The 20008-nt window shown below is 39.5% G+C and overlaps 2 protein-coding genes across 3 annotated transcripts in view; one reads left to right on the top strand and one right to left on the bottom strand.

Moving 5' to 3' along the window:
* Positions 1 to 736: 736 nt before the first annotated feature.
* Positions 737 to 3991, bottom strand: ankra2 (ankyrin repeat, family A (RFXANK-like), 2). Its single transcript, XM_069673508.1, has 9 exons — positions 3921 to 3991; positions 3303 to 3655; positions 3030 to 3188; positions 2871 to 2936; positions 2585 to 2682; positions 2356 to 2481; positions 2148 to 2214; positions 1983 to 2063; positions 737 to 1047 (listed from the first exon to the last, which is right to left on the bottom strand). The coding sequence occupies exons 2-9, from the start codon at positions 3577 to 3579 to the stop codon at positions 992 to 994; spliced, it is 930 nt and encodes a 309-aa protein (XP_069529609.1). The 5' UTR covers positions 3580 to 3655; positions 3921 to 3991; the 3' UTR covers positions 737 to 991.
* A 4652-nt stretch (positions 3992 to 8643) lies between these two features.
* The window catches only part of arhgef28a (Rho guanine nucleotide exchange factor (GEF) 28a), a 57576-nt gene continuing 46211 nt past the window's right edge, over positions 8644 to 20008 (top strand). For both annotated transcript variants that reach the window (XM_069673364.1, XM_069673363.1), the window contains exons 1-2: positions 8644 to 8799; positions 13001 to 13055. In XM_069673364.1, the coding sequence (XP_069529465.1) occupies positions 13023 to 13055 (33 nt within the window). In that variant the 5' untranslated portion in view covers positions 8644 to 8799; positions 13001 to 13022. The remainder of the gene's footprint in view (positions 8800 to 13000; positions 13056 to 20008) is intronic.

Raw genomic sequence — 20008 nt, 5'->3', positions numbered from 1 at the left:
GTTACCTCATTCGGCAAAAGATGGAGACTTAACAGACATCTATTTAAATGATTAAGTTCAAGGTTGTTACATTAAAGGTCTTTGGAACTGCACTTCCAGTTGTTTAAGGATACAGTTATCAGATTCTTTGATCAAAACTTTAAACAGCTTTACCTTCAGTGAACGGACTCTAAATGTGTGTTTCCTCCCAATGACTTGGACTCTGTTGGACGCAGCCTTGAAAAGATTTTAATTAAATAACAGCTTCATTTCAGTGACTATAAACATTGTTTGACCTTTCTGACTTACAATCAGATAAATATCTGTACAGACGGATGAATGATACAGAGGTCAATACAAGTTGTGACTGATGGTGTAAAACACAAGCAGCCTCACACAGGGGCCGTCTGGGGTTCAAACTCACAACACATAGACATCATCACAACACAGAAAGAAAAACGGATTCAACATGAGGATGTAACTCACAATAACACAACGTCTAAATAAATCCAATAAATAAAGTCAGTACAACAAACAGCTTGGCAGCTTCATTAAAGCACAAACTCTGTCACCGTTCAGTGGAGTCCAGCGAGCTCGACTATGAGGCAATTCATTGATCACATTAATATTCTGTAACTGTTAAAAACTCGATTTCAGTTAATAGGTTTAAAAACACTTGACACGACAGGAAACTATGAAACAGCCAATGAAGGCGTTAAAAAGTGATACACGAGTAAAAAGACTTCAAACAAAACGTCCCTCGCTTCGTTAATGCAGATAATCCAGATTCTCTACTCCACATTCAGTGTGGAGTAAAACAGATTAAAAGAGGGTTCAAATTTAAAAGCCACACAGCACAAATCGTCTCGTGCATCATGCCAACAAAATACCGTCGATATGATGCGACGCTGCTGAGCTGTCGCTCAGTGGAACTACGTTTTCCCATCGTGCTACATGATTGTCCAGAGGCCGGCGTGTCCCTTCAGGATTTCAACTTCTCGACTGTCACAGTTCATTCTCTGATTCCCATCAGTAACTTCAGTAGGTGAGCCTCCATCACCTGTTGAACTGAACAGAGAACATACAGCATTTGTTAAACAGGTGTCTGCTATTTCAAACTGAATACTACTTAAAATATATACTCCCAGAAGGGAGCGTGTTTTTCTGAGCAGGCTTTTATTTTCTTGGGAGCAGCAGCATTGTCAACAACTCATTTCCTGCTAAAACACTAGTCAAGTATGACAGGATGAAGTGGAATTCTTTACTCCTAGAAGAATCTTTAAATCAGTGCTTCTCACTACTGGATTTTCATCAGGAGGTTTCAGGTGATTTTTGGCAGGATTATCAAAAATTGCTTGTCGTTGTTTTCAATGAAAGGGACGCTTTTTGCCCGACGTCACGGGCACCTTTTCTCATTGTCCAATCGGATGAAAAGAGAGGCGGGGCTTCTGTTAGTTTACAAAATAATGGTTAGGTTAATGACAGCTAATGATTCGGTCGAGCTGAAACGGCATTTCGAGAGTATCGTGACGTATTTCCGAGTGAAACAGGACGTGCAGGCGGGACATATCATTAGAGGGATTTGATTTGATCGTTGAGAAGTGGGCGTAGACAGACGTTCTCCACAGCGCAGTAGCTAGCTAACTGACCGAGCGTTCTTGGTGCTCTGCGGCTAAATGTTGCAGATTGATTGGTTGAAATAGTTTGGTGCTAACTTACGTAAGCACGCGTGAAATTTAGTTTTACCGGAAGAAAAAATGATCGGATTTAGATATAAGAATACGAAGAAATTTATTTTCTGTATTTTTTTTGGCCTATATTGTCAAATAGATGCACAATATTACCGGGGATGTGATCTAAAAGGATTAAAATTATATTTTCATTTCACCTCGACTTTAACAACAGACAGTTTGATTATTCAGTTTAAATAGAAGAGCATGTCCACTGCATGTATATACATGAATAATTCAAATATTCAAACTATGGTTTTCATATACACTTACCATTCCGGTAGCCCATAGCGACAGCCATGTCCATTGCATTAAACCCAGAGTCTGACTCAATGGTAGGATCAGCACCACTCTCTGTAACACATCACAAAACTTTATTACTACACAGGTTTATGTTTCACATAACACATTCCATTTCGGTAAAATATTTATTCTCACCGAGCAAGATCTCGACACAGCGCACATGATTCCCATGGACAGCGTACAGCAGAGGGGCTCCTCCATTCTGAAACCCAGAGAAGAACCATCACATCAGGCAACACAGACCGACTCCTTTCATTTGAAAGCAACACTAACATTAAATCCCCTGTGCAGCATCCTCGTTATAAAATGTATTGTGGACATATTGTGCTTAATCAGTTCTTACCCAGTCATATTCATTTACATCAACACCACAGTCAATGAGCATCTTCACAATATCCGTGTATCCCTTACTGCAGGCCAACGACAGAGCGCTTTCCCTCCCTTTGGCCAGGAGGTTGGGGTCAGCTCCCTACAGAGACGAACGATTTAGAGGGAAGAACATTCACTAAAAGAGGTGGCGTACAATGAAACAATGAGATCTGAATAATGCATTAAATTGAATGTTTTCATACATTCTGGAGCAGAAACTCAACAACAGCGATCTGTCCGTGTGCAGCTGCCCACATCAGGGGGGTGAAGCCTTCCTCGTCTTGGAGATTTATTACAGTTTCTATTGAAAAGGCGCACAGAAAACAACACAATCAATACATTAATTTCTATTTAATTTTGTCATTGGGAAAAAATGTATGCAATGAAGACACTACTTTTCCTAAAGTTAATGATTGTTTTACGTCATAAGACAGTTTAACTACTTTATAAGTACATATGATAACTCTTATTGTATTATGGTCAGCCTACCTTGTTCAATCCTACTGGCCAGAAACACCATTTCACCTTGGGCTGCAAGCTGATGAATGGACAAAGCTGAGAAGAAAAAAAGCATGCATGTTTTGATTAACGTTTTGACTGGATTTGTGTTTAGAAACAAAAGAACGAATGAACAACTGATGTACTTACAATGCACCAACAGAGGGGTGGAAGAAACCTCATTGCCTCTGTGTTTGTTGGTGAGAGTGGTTGACTGCTTGATGGGGGAGAAATGTTTGGTGGTGGAGGGCGTGTAAACATGACGCACTTGTATACCCGGGGAAGGAGAGGTCTGGATATTGCACTCAGCTGGAACAGAAAAAGACATTTTGATTTTGATTATTTAGTCAGATATTGTCACAAGTTAACCAAGTAAAACGTGAAGTTGCAGTAAATTTAGAGTCACATAAACAGGGTTCTAACCTTTAAATAAAACAGAAGCCACCTCCAGATCAGAGTTGACCTGGTCCTGGATGTTCTTGCTGTCCTCCTCGTTCAACGACTTAACAAATCTTGAACAAACGTTCATGTCAAAGCGGTTTGGCAGGATGAATTTGATGCCCATGGGCACATTTTGGGTGCCTGTGTCGTCAGGGCTTCCACCCACCGACGGCTCAGTCTTGATGGCACTTAAATCCGGCATCACGCAGATCCCCTCCATGTCCTGAGGACAGTCTGCGGTCCCGTCTGACGCTGCCATGGTAACGTTAACGCTGTCCAACCACTGAACACACACTGAGCTGTCACACTGAGGTCAACATGAAGACAATACTCGCCTGAAATGGAGACACAAATTATGTTAATGACACAAATCGCATTTATTTTTCAGTTCACGTTACGTAGGACGTCTAAGATACATAAATACTACAGGTCCTAGTGTTAAATACCCCATACCTGTCTGTTAGCCACACTTAGCATGCTAGCTATTGTTATCGTAGCCTTCCTTGTGACACACTAACTAACTGTTGCAAATAAATTCGAATGTGTAAACACAGTACCCATCAAAAAAAACTATTTTAGAAGAAAATAGACATATCTTACTTAAAAGGCATTGCTTTACTTGAATATCATCATGCGGCAACCTTCTTTGGGTGTTTTGATAGATATGCGCATGCGCAATTTGGTTGCCTTGCGTCCGCTACCGGGTGCATCCACAATTAACCTCCCTCTATCTAGTTCCGGCACCTCTATATCATGCTACTACAGGACAGACGCACTCATTTCATGAGCTTGTACAAAAATACCTCACACAACCAGAGGCCAAAAGTATGTACATTATATATTTATATAATATAATATACTTTAGACACTATTTTGAAGACCTGGATAATGTTGGTGGTCTGTCATCAAAACTACTTTTATGCAAAACCACAGGTGAGTGCTAACATCTCATGACTAAATGGCACACTGAATTAATAAGAGTGTAAAGTGTTTTTATTTACAGTTTTATAGAAATTTAAATAGTAGCCTGAAGTCAGACCTGAGGTTTGCGGTTCTTAACAGAGCAACTTCCTGGGTCTGCATCATATTGTGTTTATAGTAGGAAAGAAAGCAAACTGCTGGAGGTGGTTTATTGTGTTCAGTGGAGTGCTGCGGTGCGTGGACCTCCTGATAAAACTGGCTGTGTTTCCCTGCCTTCGTGTAAATGTGTATGTGTGGTCTGAGATCACAGGTGGGCAGATGTTTCTAATGATAATCAAATAGTGACACCTTATCCTCAAGAAGTGGCTTATATAAGAAAAGTTCAACAATCCGGAGCAATTTAGCGCTTGTTTAATATTCTTTTAGAGCAGTTTTCCACATTAATGACGATGAATTACAAATCAATTCCAGCTGTGGTTATTATCTTTACTCAAAGTTCCAACATATTAATCTGATTTAGAGGTTTTACAGAAAATAATTCTTCGGACGCTGTCAAATCTCTCCGTCCACAGACATAAACATGGCATCAGTCTTCTGTTTTGGGGTTGTGAATTCAGAGATGATGAGGAGGTGTTGGTTCCATTGCTTTTCACAGTCGTGTGTGTGTGGATAATACATTTTCTGTTCAACCAAACAAAATATCTGAATGATCTTTTGTTTTACCCCGTCAGGTGTTTTGACTGTCTCGGTTTGTTTTGTTATGACTAACTGGGCCTGAAAAGCTGCAAAGTAGAGATTTTGTAATGGTTTGATTAGGCTCTGCAGGATAAACAGTGTTCAGGCCACTGAGACTGTTTATCCCAGTCATAAGTCCTTTAAAACATCTTGATTTTTATGGAAATGTCTGTGTGCCTGCTTGGTATCTATGCTACGGAAGCCCTAAGTGGACATGCATCCATACATTTTATTTACTCGAGTAATTTCCGGTTGTTTTTTGAGCTCTTGACTTATTTTTCGTTAGAGATAACAACGCTTCACCACCGTGACGTCAGATGATCATAACTTGTATCCCTCGTATAACTTGTAGAGTTGCAAAAGCACAAAACAAACATAGAAACAATGGCAGCATGGCATGTCCTGGTCTGTAATATCACAGTGACCAGCCGATTGTTAGCTTTGTTATCTCTAGATAATAAGTGGAGATCTTGAGAAAACAACCGGAAATTACTCGTTATCAGGGGAAATAAAATGTATGGATTCATGTCCGCTTCGGGCTTCCGTACTGTGCTATCTTTCCTGTGTAATGCTTCATCCTTTGTCCTCATTCAGTCCTTTGAAGCAGGCAATCTTTTGAATCAGTCCTAACTGACAAAAACACAGGAATTCAGAATGTTGTGTGAAAAAAAAGCTTCTGTCATCGAAGAACAACGACAGATCTCAAATCCCTTTGTCTCAATTTAAGGACCAAAATGTTCTGATAAGTTTGTTTGAGAGGTCAAGAAAAGCTCTTGAGGCACAGTTGGTTCAAAAAAAATTACCACACATGCAGCAACTCTTAAGCTGTATAAGTAATGTCTTGTTAGAAAAAAATACTAAATGACATATCTGGTTGTGCTGGGAAAGCTGCAAAACCAGAGACAAGAATGTTTCTAATGAGGCCTCATTGAGCACAGACATTACTGCTGTTTACTTGTTTGTTTCTTGTCGAATGAGGAGGTCAAAGGTCGCTGTCCACCGAGGCCTCTGTGGTGATAATAATAGATTTATTTTCATTATTTATTTATCTTTATTAGTCTTTGGGAAAAAACATTCTCTGCTGCACTGAGGGAGTTGCCGCATCCTCAAGAGTTCAACATCACATGCAAGTCAACAGAGACCTGCTCTCATCAACTACAGGACTCTCACATGGAATAACAACAATATATGCAGAAAATACACCTGATTATACTTTATATCTTACTTAATTAGAGGAGCAAATATTTTCCAATTTATTAAGAAAAACAAGATGACGCCTGTTGAATGTTATCTGTAAACTCTCCACATGATGGCAGTGTTGTAAAGTCATTCACTTTCTCTATACAACAGAGGGCACCACAGTTTAACAGAATAAGTTGCAGAGCTGTATGATATATTTGAGTTTTTCTTCTCTTCTTCTCTAATTCTCTAATTTCCCCGGTTAAAAAGGACAAAAGCATCCATGAGTAACTGCCAAATTAACTCTTAACTTTTATCTGTGTTAAAAGAAAGTCAGTTTCAGACTTTCAGCCGTGACCTAATTTCAGACCTTTAATCTGTTGCTCATTATCAGTCGGTGTGATAAGTCTGGGAGCAGGAAGGGTGGGAAAGTCTTCCTGTTGCTGTCATACGACTGTGTGAGCGTCTGTGTCTCCTGTGTGTGATTATAGTTACAGTACAACTGGGACCTGAGCGATTTCTATCGATGCGAGAAAAGAGCATCAGGAAGTCAAGTATCTCGTGCAAATTGGACACTGATGTTAAATAGAACCGACTATTTTCCCTGAATGCAACACACATGCACCAACTCAGCTTAAGTTTGCTAAACTTTCACTTCAGTTAATAATTATATCCAGACATTTTAACATTTTCATTTTACTTAAATATAGTGAATACGAGGAAAAGATTAGCTGATTAAGTGACATATGATTTGTAAAAGTAATACTATAAGATCAGTATTGAACATCATGCTTCTTAGCACAGTCACATTGATATATTTCAGTCACACAATCAGTAACAGCCAGTAGCTGTACAGCTAAAGGGGGCATATAGGACGATGATAATTGCTAAAACATGGTCTTAGTCCAGCTCAAGGTTTGCTGGTGCTTAAAGGAAGTTTTTTTTTTTTTTTGACATGGGATCAAATAAAAGATATTACTTTGTTGCATCATGGGAAATGTAGGATAAAAAATTTAAAAAACATTCTACAGACAAAATACTTTTAATAAATAAAATGCCTTTTTAGAAGCTCAGTTCGTAAATCTAGCTGTAGACTGTGACAAAGTCTGACAGCATTAATAACAAGCAGATGATAATAAAGCCCACATAATGACATAACCTTACCTAATACATACCTCAGAGTTCAGGCTTCTGTAGATGTTTCATTCTATTATTATCAGTCATTTCCTGAGTCAGAGACACTGTAACGTGTGGTGAGACCAAAAAAGACAGCATTCAAAAACAGCAGTATCATAAGAAAAATGTACTTAAGGTATCAAAAGTAAATTTGCTCTCAAAGAAATAGTTAATTATACTTGATAATTTAATTATTATTATTGATGCATAAATGTGTAAGCTGCTTTTTAAATGTGCAGGTGATTGACTCATTTCATCTACTTGTTTACTTCTCCATAGACACTGTATGTTGGAGGTCATACTTGCTAAATATGTATATTCATATAATAATAATAATTTAACTTATAAAGCACTTTTCAAGCTTGGAGCACAAAGTGCTTTCCAGGTTAAAAGATTTACAGAGTAAAACAGAAATCCACCCCATGATTTACAAAAGTCATTCAACATACAATAGTATCACGTGGCCTTGAGCCCATACCTAAGCACATGGAGGTGCAAGTGCAAAAATAAGTTCAGGTGTAAGTAAATAAAATGTGGGAACATATATATACACACACACACATATATATATAATAGTTGTAGGTCATTTAAATCCCTGTACATTGTTCTTGGAACATTTAGAGCAACTAAAAACGGCAGTAAAAGTCATTTTCTGTATACACATACTGAGTTAATAAGCAAATCCTGATTCTGATTTACTGTTAAATTTAGAAAAACACATTAAATCTTACTTGGAAAGCAGAATTAACAAGTGTACTTGTGTAAACTCTAAAACTAAAGCTGTAAAATAGATATATTGGTTATTACAATGTTTCCTGTTGCATGTATTAATTATTGTTGTATAAACTGGAAATTATTTAAACTTAAAGGTACAAGTACCTCAAATAGGTACTAATAAGACCAGTACTTCAGTAAACGCACTGTATTACTGTGTCGTGAACAAGCAACATACAGCACAACCAGGCCTAATGAAAGTGACGTCACTCCAACTTGTCTCTGATTGGAGGAAAAATAAATTACAACTGAAGCCTTAACTGTTGCAAGGTTATACAGTAAACTTAGTCCGTTTATATACAGTTTAAAGTATTAAATGAGACTCAAACATTCACTTCAGAGTAAGAGAGGATCATTAACGGTGCAGGTATAAAATAAAGTCTTTGTAATATCGTGGGAGTGTTTCTTTTTCCCTCCGAGCCTCCAGGCGTGCAGCCCGGTGTGTGCGAGCTGTGAGGGGGCTGGACCAGAGGAGAGAGAGCTGCAGAGAGGAGACACAACTCTGACGACACCTGCAAACAAACTCCAAACCGAGGAGTCGCACGAGGCTGAGACGTGGAGTAATGCGGAATAATACGGCTGCAAAACGTGCTCGTGCGTATGTAGCGGAATAAATTGATAGGAAGAAGATAACAAAAGTCGTGGGGATTCAGTTATCGACGAGCAGAGCGAGAGCTGAGAGAGACGACAGCAGGTAATGGCAACCTGATTCATCCTCAGTTGAAACAAAACTTCTGCTTAGGCTAGCTATTGATAAACAAAAGTACTTAGCGATGTTATCGCGATGTTTTCGACGTTTTTATTCATTTATAGACGATGAAGTGTGTGGTGCGTTCACAGGTAGAACGTAAAAACGCCAGTCGCCTCATAACGTTACTGATTCAAACACTTTCTCTGTTTTTTCTCTGATGCATTTACTGACAGTCTTTGCAGTGTTGTGCAGGAGTTTCTCTTCCATATGAAAGCAACAGAGGTCATGGATTGTTTCCTGAAGGATTGTTTGTGTGGTTATATGAATACTATTGTTTTTAAAGCCTGTTTTCACTTCTTTTTGTGAGAGTTTCTCAACCATTGCAGGTTTTTTCCATTATGTCGTATTTAAAGGGTCTAAAAAAGAGCTTTAGTTTCCTTTTCACATTATTCCCAAGGTAGCTTCATATAAAATCACTTTAATTGTGTTATTGTCACTGAGATCATTAAGTAAAGACACCTATTTATTACAGTGCAATGACTCTACTGAGTGAGAATGATGCTTATTAATGTCATGATTGCATTGAGCACCTTATTTTGGGAGGTAATGATGTATATCCATGTACCAAATGGTGAAGGGTGGAACATTTAGGTATAATAGCCTGACTAAAGGTCTGACAGCATAAAAAGTGATATAACTGATTGCAAATTGTCATGCGAAAGGAATTTGATGATTCAATCATGCATATGAAAATATGTTCAGGACGACAGGATCGACTCGCTCGCGTCTTAAAAATATTTTCATCACATTTACAGATGTCAGAACGAGCTTCCTAAATGCTTTTCGACAGCGCGCGTTCTCTTGTTATGTGTAATCTCTTTTCTCACGCTCTGCTCTGCAGTGCGTGGCCAGCAGCCAGCTCAGGTTTCTCGTTCACATTGAAACATGTCACAGGCGGAGTGAGGACAATGACTGACACAAATCCTGTGAGGATCAGAAAAACAAGACATCTGGATTTTTTGGCCTTGAAGTGCGGTGTCTAATTTTGGTCCTTGTGTTTATTTTTTTGCTCAGAGATGATTTAAAGTTGTTTTTGAAGCTCAAATAAAAGTGGACCCCGATCCTTTGCTCTCAGATTATGTCTTTAAACTTTAATTAAACACAAAAATACAAAAATATTCACAGTATTTTGATGTAAAGCGGTGCAGCTTGCCCACTTTTAGACCATGTCTTTTCTACATTATGATGCATGAACCTTCTCTAGTTCCACTGTACAATGGTGTATTCCCATTGATATGAGTGGTATTCAAAACCGAGATATACGCCCGGGCCTGTGGCATCGAACCCCCTCTATTGATAAGAGGATTCCTGGAAACAATATTACAGCACGCAAACGTGATACTGATATTATTGTCATATAAAGCCATAGGACATCTGTTAGTGTATTACAGTATAACGTGACTGGACCTGCTTACTGTAAGATATTAGATCCTTTTGTTGATGTGGGTCTGTTTTGTCATATAATAGTTTTGTTTTCATAAAATAACATGAAGTAATCTTGCGTTTGACCCAAATTCAGACTACAAGCATTCACCCTCTTGCTAGTATTAAGGTTTCAAATTCGTTGACCTTACATTACCTTCATATAAAGTACTTTACTTTGGCTCAGTGCCAAACTCCTGTATAGTGTTGTTCCGATACAGATAACAGCATCAGCCTTTGATACAGCCTAAAATGCAGTATTGGGTATGAGAGAGTAAGCCAATGAACAACCGTGCAGTGCTAGCTTAGAAGTAGTGAAAGCTAGCAAAATGCCAGCACGCAGTATTTTTCCACCAATAATAATATTTATTTATTGTCCTGGTAACGTAGGCGTAATTGGTATCGGCCAATACACAAGTCTAGGTATCAGAATTGGTATCACGAAGATGAAGATAAGTTATATAGGAACATCTCTACTGCCTGAATGCCTGAATGAGTCTCATGTTTTACCTGTAAGATGCACGTTTTCCATAGGCTCTGGTTGTCAGCTGGACATTAAACATTCCAGCCAACTATTTTCTTAGTGTTTTAAGTAACATCATCATCATTTTTTACCATCATTACACTGGGTGAAGGATTTTAGTCATTAGACATAGAAATCAGAGAAACCAGCTTAGCTAACGTTAGCGGCAGCTCAGCTAGCAGCCCCCTAAGCCCTGTCAAAGAGTGTTGGGGAGAAAATAAGATTTAAAGTAAGAGTAAAAAAACAGGTCAATTTGTTTTGGAGAAAAGGAGACCTCTGCTCTTTACTTGTATCCTGTCCAAACACTGTTAACAATGAACACAAGGAATCTACCCTAGAAACTAGCTACAGAACAAGATGAGCTAACGTTAGCGGCAGCTCAGCTAGCAGCCCCCTAAGCCCTGTCAAAGAGTGTCTGAGAGACAATAAGATTTAAAGTAAAAGTTAAAAAAACAGGTCAATTTGTTTTGGAGAAAAGGAGACCTCTGCTCTTTATTTGTATCCTGTCCAAACACTGTTAACAATGAACACAAGGAATCCCACCCGAGAAACTAGCTACAGAACAAGATGAGCTAACATCAGCTAACATTAGCGGCAGCTCAGCTGATGTGATTTTCAGCTTGTACCTGCTTAAATTCTTTGTAATTTAAATATATTTTAGGTTGGGGTCATTTGGTCAAACAAAACAACAAATTTGAAGAATGTCAGCCATGCAACAAACGGAGGATGTGTAATGGGCACGAGACAAAAATATCATCAGAATAATAAACTATTTACTCTTAATTGGACCTGAAGCAGGGCAGAAAATAATGTATCAGTAGGTCACTACAGAGTGTTTGTGTGTCTTCCTCTGAGCTACAGAAAAAAAAAAACTATCACAGCCGGCCTGTGCGGCACCAGCTCATGCAAATGAGTGTCTAGACAAAGTGCAGCCTGCAGAGCTGACACCACTGTGCAGCTTTGAAGTCATGCACTATTCACAGCTTGGAGTGAAGTCACAGCAGATCAGGTGATGACTGATGACACAGTTACTCTACCCTCTCCTCTGCTGCATCCTGTCTGAAGAGTCCGACACTGTTATTGTAGTTATAACCTCATGCTAACAGGTGGTCATTCAGGGTTTTAAAAATATTGATGCATGTCTGAGTATTGATTTAAAGAAAACATTGTTTGGATTTTAAATTAATAGTTTACATCCAAATATTTGATTCTATTTCTATTAAAACAGGCAATTTTTTAAAATTCTTTTGCTCAGATTGCACAAAAAGTTAGCTTTTTTTATTCAGATTTTATTTATTTATTAGTTTCTAAGACAGTTTTTCTGAAATAATAATTGTAAAAAAAATTGCGATACGTCATCATGCTTACAGTATCCAGTATCGCAATATATTGAATTCTAACCCTTGTAGTGTGATGCGTATTGCATCACTAGATTCTTGCCAATATAATGCTGCAGTGGTCATTCAGTCACTTAAAGGGCCAGTTCGCTGATTTTCAACCTCAGTCCTATCATGCTAACACGGGGGGCTAATGCCATTATGGTAGTAAAATAAATTAGATTTCGCTCTGTGCCTTTGGAGGACGCTATCCGCTTCTCCAATGGGTCCTGGAAAACCTTCGCCAGACGACGTAAAGCGCGTCATCTGGCGGAGGTCGGGGAGCTCGCCAAACTACAGACCTGAAGATTTTTTAGACGATCCACCGGTATACTCTCGCCGTATTTCGGATTCTTTTCGTAGCCATTGCCTGCAGCCATCAATGTCCCTGGCTGGAAAACGGTAGTGTTTCTAACTCCAGCGTCTCTCGCTGGGCCGTTCCTTTCAGAGGGAGGGGTGCAATGCACGCTGGGTGTTGTAGGAATGTAGAATGGGCGAAACCACGAGCTGTTTGTACAACTTTCTCCCCAGCTATGGCGGCAATTTCAAATATTATTGCCTCTATTGATTACAGACACCAGCTTCGACTGGCTTCAGGTGTTATTGTATTTGCTGGTTTAAAACGATTATCAATTATCGTCTAAGCATATTAGTTTAATATTAACGATATACATATTTGCTCTTGTTTCTACCTGTGGGATACACTTTCCATTAAATCATTGCAATTTACTCATATATGCTAAAACATTTGATACTGTATGTTTTCTTATAGACTAGACTAAATAATCCTGACTTTGTCGTAACTAATCTATTTCCCTTACAGGCGTCTGGTGGATGGAGAGAACATGGCTGTCAACAGAAGAGAGGTGCCTCTTTATGTAAGTCATATGTTTCCTCCAGTCTGAATGTGTCTGATGTGTTGGTGGTCCAGCAGAAGGGGTCTGTTTGGGTATTATTTGGGTGTGGTTGATCTCAGACCCAATGCTCTTTCTTCTCACCAGAATTAGAGCGCCCCAGCCTCTCCCTCTGGCTGTCTCTTTTCTGTTTCTCAGTCCTGACTCTCCCTCTGTGCGGTTGTTGACTGGCAAGCCTTGTGTCGCAGGTGAAACCCAAGCCAGGAGGGTTTCAGTCCCTGGGGAAGCCAGGCCTCGGCCAGCCTGAAAGCATCGCTCCCACAGTGAACACAGGAAGCCAGAATCAGAGAGAGAACATACCCATTAGTTTCTTGGCTTTTTACTGTAAGGACAGAGCAAATACAGATTTTTCTCTTGGAAGCGTATTAGAGCGCAGGTGTGTTTTGAATTATCGTTTTTGGACACAGTCCGGCTCTGTTTCTCTCGGGGACTTTCACTTCTTCCATCTGTCTTCCTTTTCCCCTTCCAATCCTCCATATCCGCCATCTCTCTCTCTCGCCCCATATTCTCCCGTGAGTTAGGAAGCCTGGGTGGGCCGGTCGCTGAAGCGTTGCCAGATTTCTGGTAAGCAGAGTGTCTGCCTGTTTTGCTGTGTCACCAGTTTCAGAAGGGGGAGGGGATGCCAGCTCCAAAAAACGTAGCCTTCACTCGCTCGCTCATAGAGGCTGATTGAGGACCCGTCTGAAAACCCAGGCATGTGAATCATTATGGGCTCTAACACTCACACACACACGCACCTCTCCATTAAGAGGAAGTGGCGTCTCCACCCTCGAAGGTCACAGCTCAACAGGAGCAACTCTCACTGCTGAATGAGATCCAGATTTCAATGCCGGGCTTTGTGAAGGCGAGCCAAGGCGCACCGCTGCGATATAAAGGCTGTTATTGTAACACCTTTAGTAAAGTGTTATGGTGCACCTCCACACATGCAACAGAGTGTCAGGCCAAAAGCAGATACTGTTAGGCCAGATCAATGGATAAATGGTTGCATTGAGTTGCAGGCAGAAAGTGTGGGACTTCCTGTGTTTGAGGAGGTTTTATTGGGCTCCGGAGCAGAACTTCACGTCAAAGGGATTTTGTTCATCCAGGTGTGTATGTGTGAGTAAAACTGATCCCCCTGCAAGAAGACTGTGTGCTCATGCTGGTGAGCCGGAGTCCGAGTCTGCTGGGAGAGAGAAATATCATGGCATGGCTCCAAGGATGGCAGTGTTGGTGTATCAGCCTGTTGGTGGTGCACCGCTTTGGACCACTTTCAGACCAGTCTAATCAACTATAGATTGCCATAAAATGCAATTTTTTACGCCATTAGAGTTGACTGAAATATCTTTACTTTTCCATTAAATTAGTGTGCCAGTTATTGCCAAAATACTTGTATCTGACCAGATAATGGCAAAAAAACAACATAAAAAACAGATTATGACAGATTATGATTTTACATCCAAAGAAACGCTTTTTAAAATGTAAATGTCTCTATCCCATGACAGCCAGGACCTATGAGCTAGCTAGCAGTTCCTCATTGTTTGTGTGCTGTTGGCTTCTAGTAACACCAATCAATATTTACTGTTTTCAAAGGAAAAGCATAGAAATACAAAATCAATAAGCGACCTGCCAGCCATTTCATATAAACTTTCATATCTGTTGATCAAGCACCAGCAGCAAGTCAAGGTTATAACTCATTCTGAAAACTAGGGTTGGGTAGGGATGCACGATATTGGATTTTTTGCCGATATCCGATATGCCGATATTTTACAACTCATTTAGCCGATTACCGATACCGATATTTTTTTCCCGCACACCTAATTGCAGAGATCATCAACTCTCTTCTGTATTGGAATTAGCGTACAGTATAATGGTGATACTCTTATCACATTTGTTACAACGGTCGGGGTGACGGGTCTTGAGATGGTTAATCAAGTTTGTAGTGTTGAAAGACTTTGCCTTGGCTCCTCCTCGCATCACCGAAGCTGAGCAGTCATTGCAAATAGCAGTTTTGCTGTCTATTTTGGACACTTTAAAAACTTCCACACCACGGACATTTTGGCTTCTAACTCTCTCATGCTGCAGGTAGACACACGTGACGTCATCACGCTGCGCCGCGCAGGTCTTCTTCGCGCCGGGGACATTGCGCCGAGGTCGGGCATTTAATCAAGTATGCAGCAGCCCATTATTTTATCGGTTAATTATATCGGCGGATATCGGCGTGTTGCCCGTTCATTTTTTTTTTTAAACAATATGTTTATTTCCTTTTAACAACATAGTTATAAGACATATCCTATACATAATATATACCTTACACAAACTTAATATCAACAGCGTAAATAATAGGCATAGAAAGGACAAAAGGACAAAACAACAAATAAGAATAATAATAACGACAAAAACATAAAAACTGGAAATGAAGATGAAGAAACAAACAAACAATCAATTGATTTATTTTTGCCCGTTCATTTTTAAGCCGATATCGGCCGATACCGATAACGTGCCGATAATATCGTGCATCCCTAGGGCTGGGGCCCAATTCACAGGGTCCTGATTCAACTCGATTTTGATCCGATCCGATTCGATTTGATATCGATTTTTGTTAGGGGTATTTCAGTTACAATATCAATGCACCTCTAACCTGCTGCATTATCAAAAATGTTCATGTTTACAATAAGAATTGACCCCAAAGAAGTGACATCATGTTTATTTTGCATGACCAACAAACAGCAGTCAAAACAATATGAACAATTTTATGAATTAGACAGCTTGATGAACTTTTTTCCATATTATATTGATACTGATTTTTGGTGATCCAAATGAGATTGATCGATTTGAATCGGAAAAAACGCAACCTTACTTAAAACTATGATTTGTAGATGACGTTCATGGTTACTAGGAGGTGTAATTTTGGTTATGAATACATTTGTTTATTTCGCACCATCATCATATCAACATTTAAGTTTGTCCAATATTTTGGTTTGACCAAATGTTTTGCTGAAAGGACATTCCTTTGGCTGCCTATTACTAAAATGAGCTAATGTTAGCATGCTAACACACTAAACAAAGATACTGGCCATGTAAACATTACACCAGATAAACATCAAAGTGTTTGTGAGCATAATATTAGCATGTCGTTTAAAATACTGTCTGCCACTGCTCACAGAGCACAGAGCTGCTAGTTTGTTGACACTCTGCCTTGTGTCTTTATGGCGGCTATTAGCTCAGCGCACTAAACTTCATGTTCTCAAATGGGGATAGATTAGCTTTACCCACGTTTGTTCACATGTTAGTTGGTGAGATAGCGACAGTTATCGCAGTGCTCTTTGAGCTAGTATGCACCTCTGTGTAATGGTTTATGATTTTTCTCCCTCTAAGGGGTACGGCGGTTGTGTTTGCTAGACTTCTTCACATGCACGTCAAGCTAGCAGAAAACCTCACCCTGCTTGTCGTTTATTGACGTCAGATAAGCCAGTCAATCATGAAAGGAGAAGAAGAATTATTCCTTAAGCTTGAACAAATAGACGTGCTCTCATTACATCGGCTTTCTCAAATGCTATGAGTAAGAAGAATGATCCTTAAAAATGATTCATTTCAGTAAACGTTTTAGCTAGCACGTACTTCTTTTCTTTTCTTTTTGGTATCATTATGTCACAATAAGTCTGTACATGGCAGCCCTGTTCTTTGAAATGTCTGTGGCACCCCTCCAGTCGTACTGACAGCCTTTCCTGACATGCAGACTAGTTATTAGTATCTCATTTGCACAGCAGATTGAATACGAGGTATGTGTCTCAGCTGAGTGCTGAGAAAAGGCCTACAGCACAGTTAGCCACCACCCTCAAGACTTCAATGAGATTCTGGTTCATTGAGTTTCTTTAGATCAGATTCATAACCTATATTTCACTTTGGTGCAGTGTGACGTGGAAAAATGTAAACTATTTTCCATTTGAAACATTCCCATGAGGTTAAATATGGTGAGATTGACGTGTTAGCTTAGCAGGTGGAAGATTGAAGGTTGAATGGGCCAAGCATTTGCCTTTTGTCAGTCCTCTGCTGAACCATCGTGTTATAATAATTAAAAGTGACTGAAACAGAAGTCTTTTATTCTGTAATTCCACATGAGGATGGAGCTTTTTTTTTGAGACATATGGTTGGAAATACTACACTGTGAAAAACTCTAAATATTTAAAATGAGAAATACTCCGTCCCCGCTGACGTCAGGTTATCCTCTGGCTCAGGGACTGTTATCGGAGCTGTTTTTGTTGTTGCAGCAGCAGTGATCATGCTCCCCTGACGTCACCTACGTGTTGCACTCAGGAGATCATGGCAAAGAGCTCTAAAGCTGATGACTGCTGGTTTCCTGGAGACCAAAAGGAGCAGATCTGATGTTGTTTTTCCCCCCTCTGAATGGACAACAACATGGGTCGAATATACAGTCAAGCCGCAGGCGTGTGTTCGGATTTTGTGCTCCAATTACAACAATAATTCAACCGGTAATTATGACGGTTTAAAGTTTCTATCAAGCTTCTGTTGAATATTCATAAACCGCCTTGTCTTTATGTTCCATAGTTTACATATTAAGCCTGACCTGCCCATATGGAAAGCATGAGCTAAAAGCACAAGGTGTTGAATATTTCATTGTCACTGGATCGGCTCGTCATGATGAAGCCCTGGAGAAAAGGTTTGACGCCTTATCGCAAACGAGCCATCCTCCTCGCCCGAAGCGCAGGAAATGCTGCAAATTCTGTCTGATCAAATCTTACCCGTGTAAAGTAATATTATCTGAGGCTGCTGCAGATTATTGGGACACACAAAGATATTAAAAATATCAAAACATATGTTTTTGTGTCTTTCAGAGACGTTTTCATCAAATAGCTGAAGGCCAGTTTCAGGAAAAGTGAAGCACCAAAGACAGAGAACGGATAAAGCTCCCTGACTTATTAAAAATATGACTTTGCAAGTGAGAATAAATACAAAGGATTGTTGCGCGAATGGATACTAAATTTCCTTTGCAATGTATCTCAGGTGCATGCTCCGTGTCTAGCTAGCCTTAAGAGATCAGAGAGGCTGCACAAACCTTTGGCAGACATCTTATCTTTCTGTAAGGTGGAAAAACTATCAGCGATAACATTAACAGTGTTAAGTGTGCACTAAGTGGTACTGCAGGTAACCACTTAGCGCTCACAACAAGCTGAGGAACTGCAGTCTGACTCAGACCTTTATTATCAGTCCAAAGACGAAAAGAGCAACTCTAAGAGTTTAGGGAAAAGCAAATAAAAGGAGAGTTAGAGTTAGACTGATATCAGTTTGCAGGCTTGGTCAAAAGATTGTCTTTAAGCCCTAGCCATGTTATTGATTTGCTAGCCAGGGACAAGATGTGCTTTCCCTTTGAGGTTGTGTGGATAAATATTCCACATTTAATCATCAAATTAAATAGAAATGATGCAGTCTTGACATGTGTCCTTTTGCAGGCATCTTGTTATCTCATAATACTGCTCAGCGTACCTAAACGGCTAAATCTAGAAAAAGTACAACAATCGTCTTTGTCTTGACCACGCTATGGACGTCAATCCACCTCTGAACTTCAAAAGGAAATATCTCAACATCTGCATTGATTCTGTTTTTGATTCAAACATTCATGGTCCCCTGGGGAATTCTTGATTTTCAATAGCGGGTCAAATGTTTCACTGCAAAGATTGTTAGGATGTATTGTTAGGACTTTGGTGATCCCGAGCAACAGAGTGAGGTTGACATGTTGTTTTGAGAAAGTGAATTGAGTAAAATGTCCAAAAAATGCTAACATGCGTTCTCATGGAATTTGGTATCAGCGCTGATTTGTTGGACGTGGTCGTGTATCAGCCAATATTAGCTAAATAGCTAAATTTGGTCTGATATTGTTTATGATTAAAGCTCCTGTGAGGAGTTTTTTGCTGGTTTTGAAATTGACTGAAATTAATTCTGATGACTCTCTATGACCTACAAAAGCAAACCAGACCATCAGAGACAAGATTGATTATTTCTATCTCGTTATTTTTAATGCCTGAAACTAGAGATAGACCGATATGGTTTTTTCAGGGCCGATACCGATACCGATTATTAGTAGTCAAGGAGGCCGATAACCGATATTTGGAGCTGATATTCATTTGCAGTAACAGTGAAAATATTGGCGTCAAAATTTTGAATAATACAAACTCCAACACTTAACTTTGTTTAAATGCCTTTAAGCATATGTTTATTAAACAAACAAACAAAAAGCGCAGGTCCCAGGGTCAGCAGCATCTCTTATAAAGTTAACTGAAAATTTAAATAAATAAATAAATAACTTCCTGAAGTTTATTAAGGAAATAAAACAAAGTTAAATAAAATTTGCAAAGAAATGAACTTTTTCTCCTCTCTGCCGTGTGTGTGAGCACTCTGCACTCTTATCGGCCGTTGGATAAAAAAATAAAAAAATAATTTTTATTTATTTTTTTTTTTAAAAAGGCCCGGCCGATAATCGGTCGATCCCTACCTGAAATTGCTGGCGGTGGGGGGGGTAGGTGTCAGATGAGTTGATTAACTGCACGCATCCTTTGTTTACATTTTCCAGGGCAAACATTTAAAGTGAGTGATACATATGACTGTTAAAGAAAGCAGGATGAGATCGTTTCTTAAAAACCACCACTTAAACATGTACAGGTCAAAATCAGCAAAGAGTTAAGAGGTACGGCTTTGTCCACAGGGGGCGCCAAAATCAACACAAAACGAAAGTTCCTCACAGGAGCTTTAAATACCTCCTCTTCTAATGACAGTCTCATAACACCCAGAGTTAATTTGTGTTTAATGCTTATTATCAAATGACATGCTTAAACATGTAGTGAACGTTGTCAACATTACACCTGGTAACATCAACGTGTATGCATCGTCTTTGTTGGAATGTTAGCATGCTAACGTTAGCTTTT

Source organism: Semicossyphus pulcher, unplaced genomic scaffold (assembly GCF_022749685.1).
Source record: "Semicossyphus pulcher isolate SPU_LCO1_2020_fin unplaced genomic scaffold, fSemPul1.0.p SCAF_22, whole genome shotgun sequence".
Lineage (NCBI taxonomy): Eukaryota > Metazoa > Chordata > Actinopteri > Labriformes > Labridae > Semicossyphus > Semicossyphus pulcher.
Note: the sequence above shows the minus strand (reverse complement) of the source record. Positions and strands in the feature narration are given on the sequence as shown.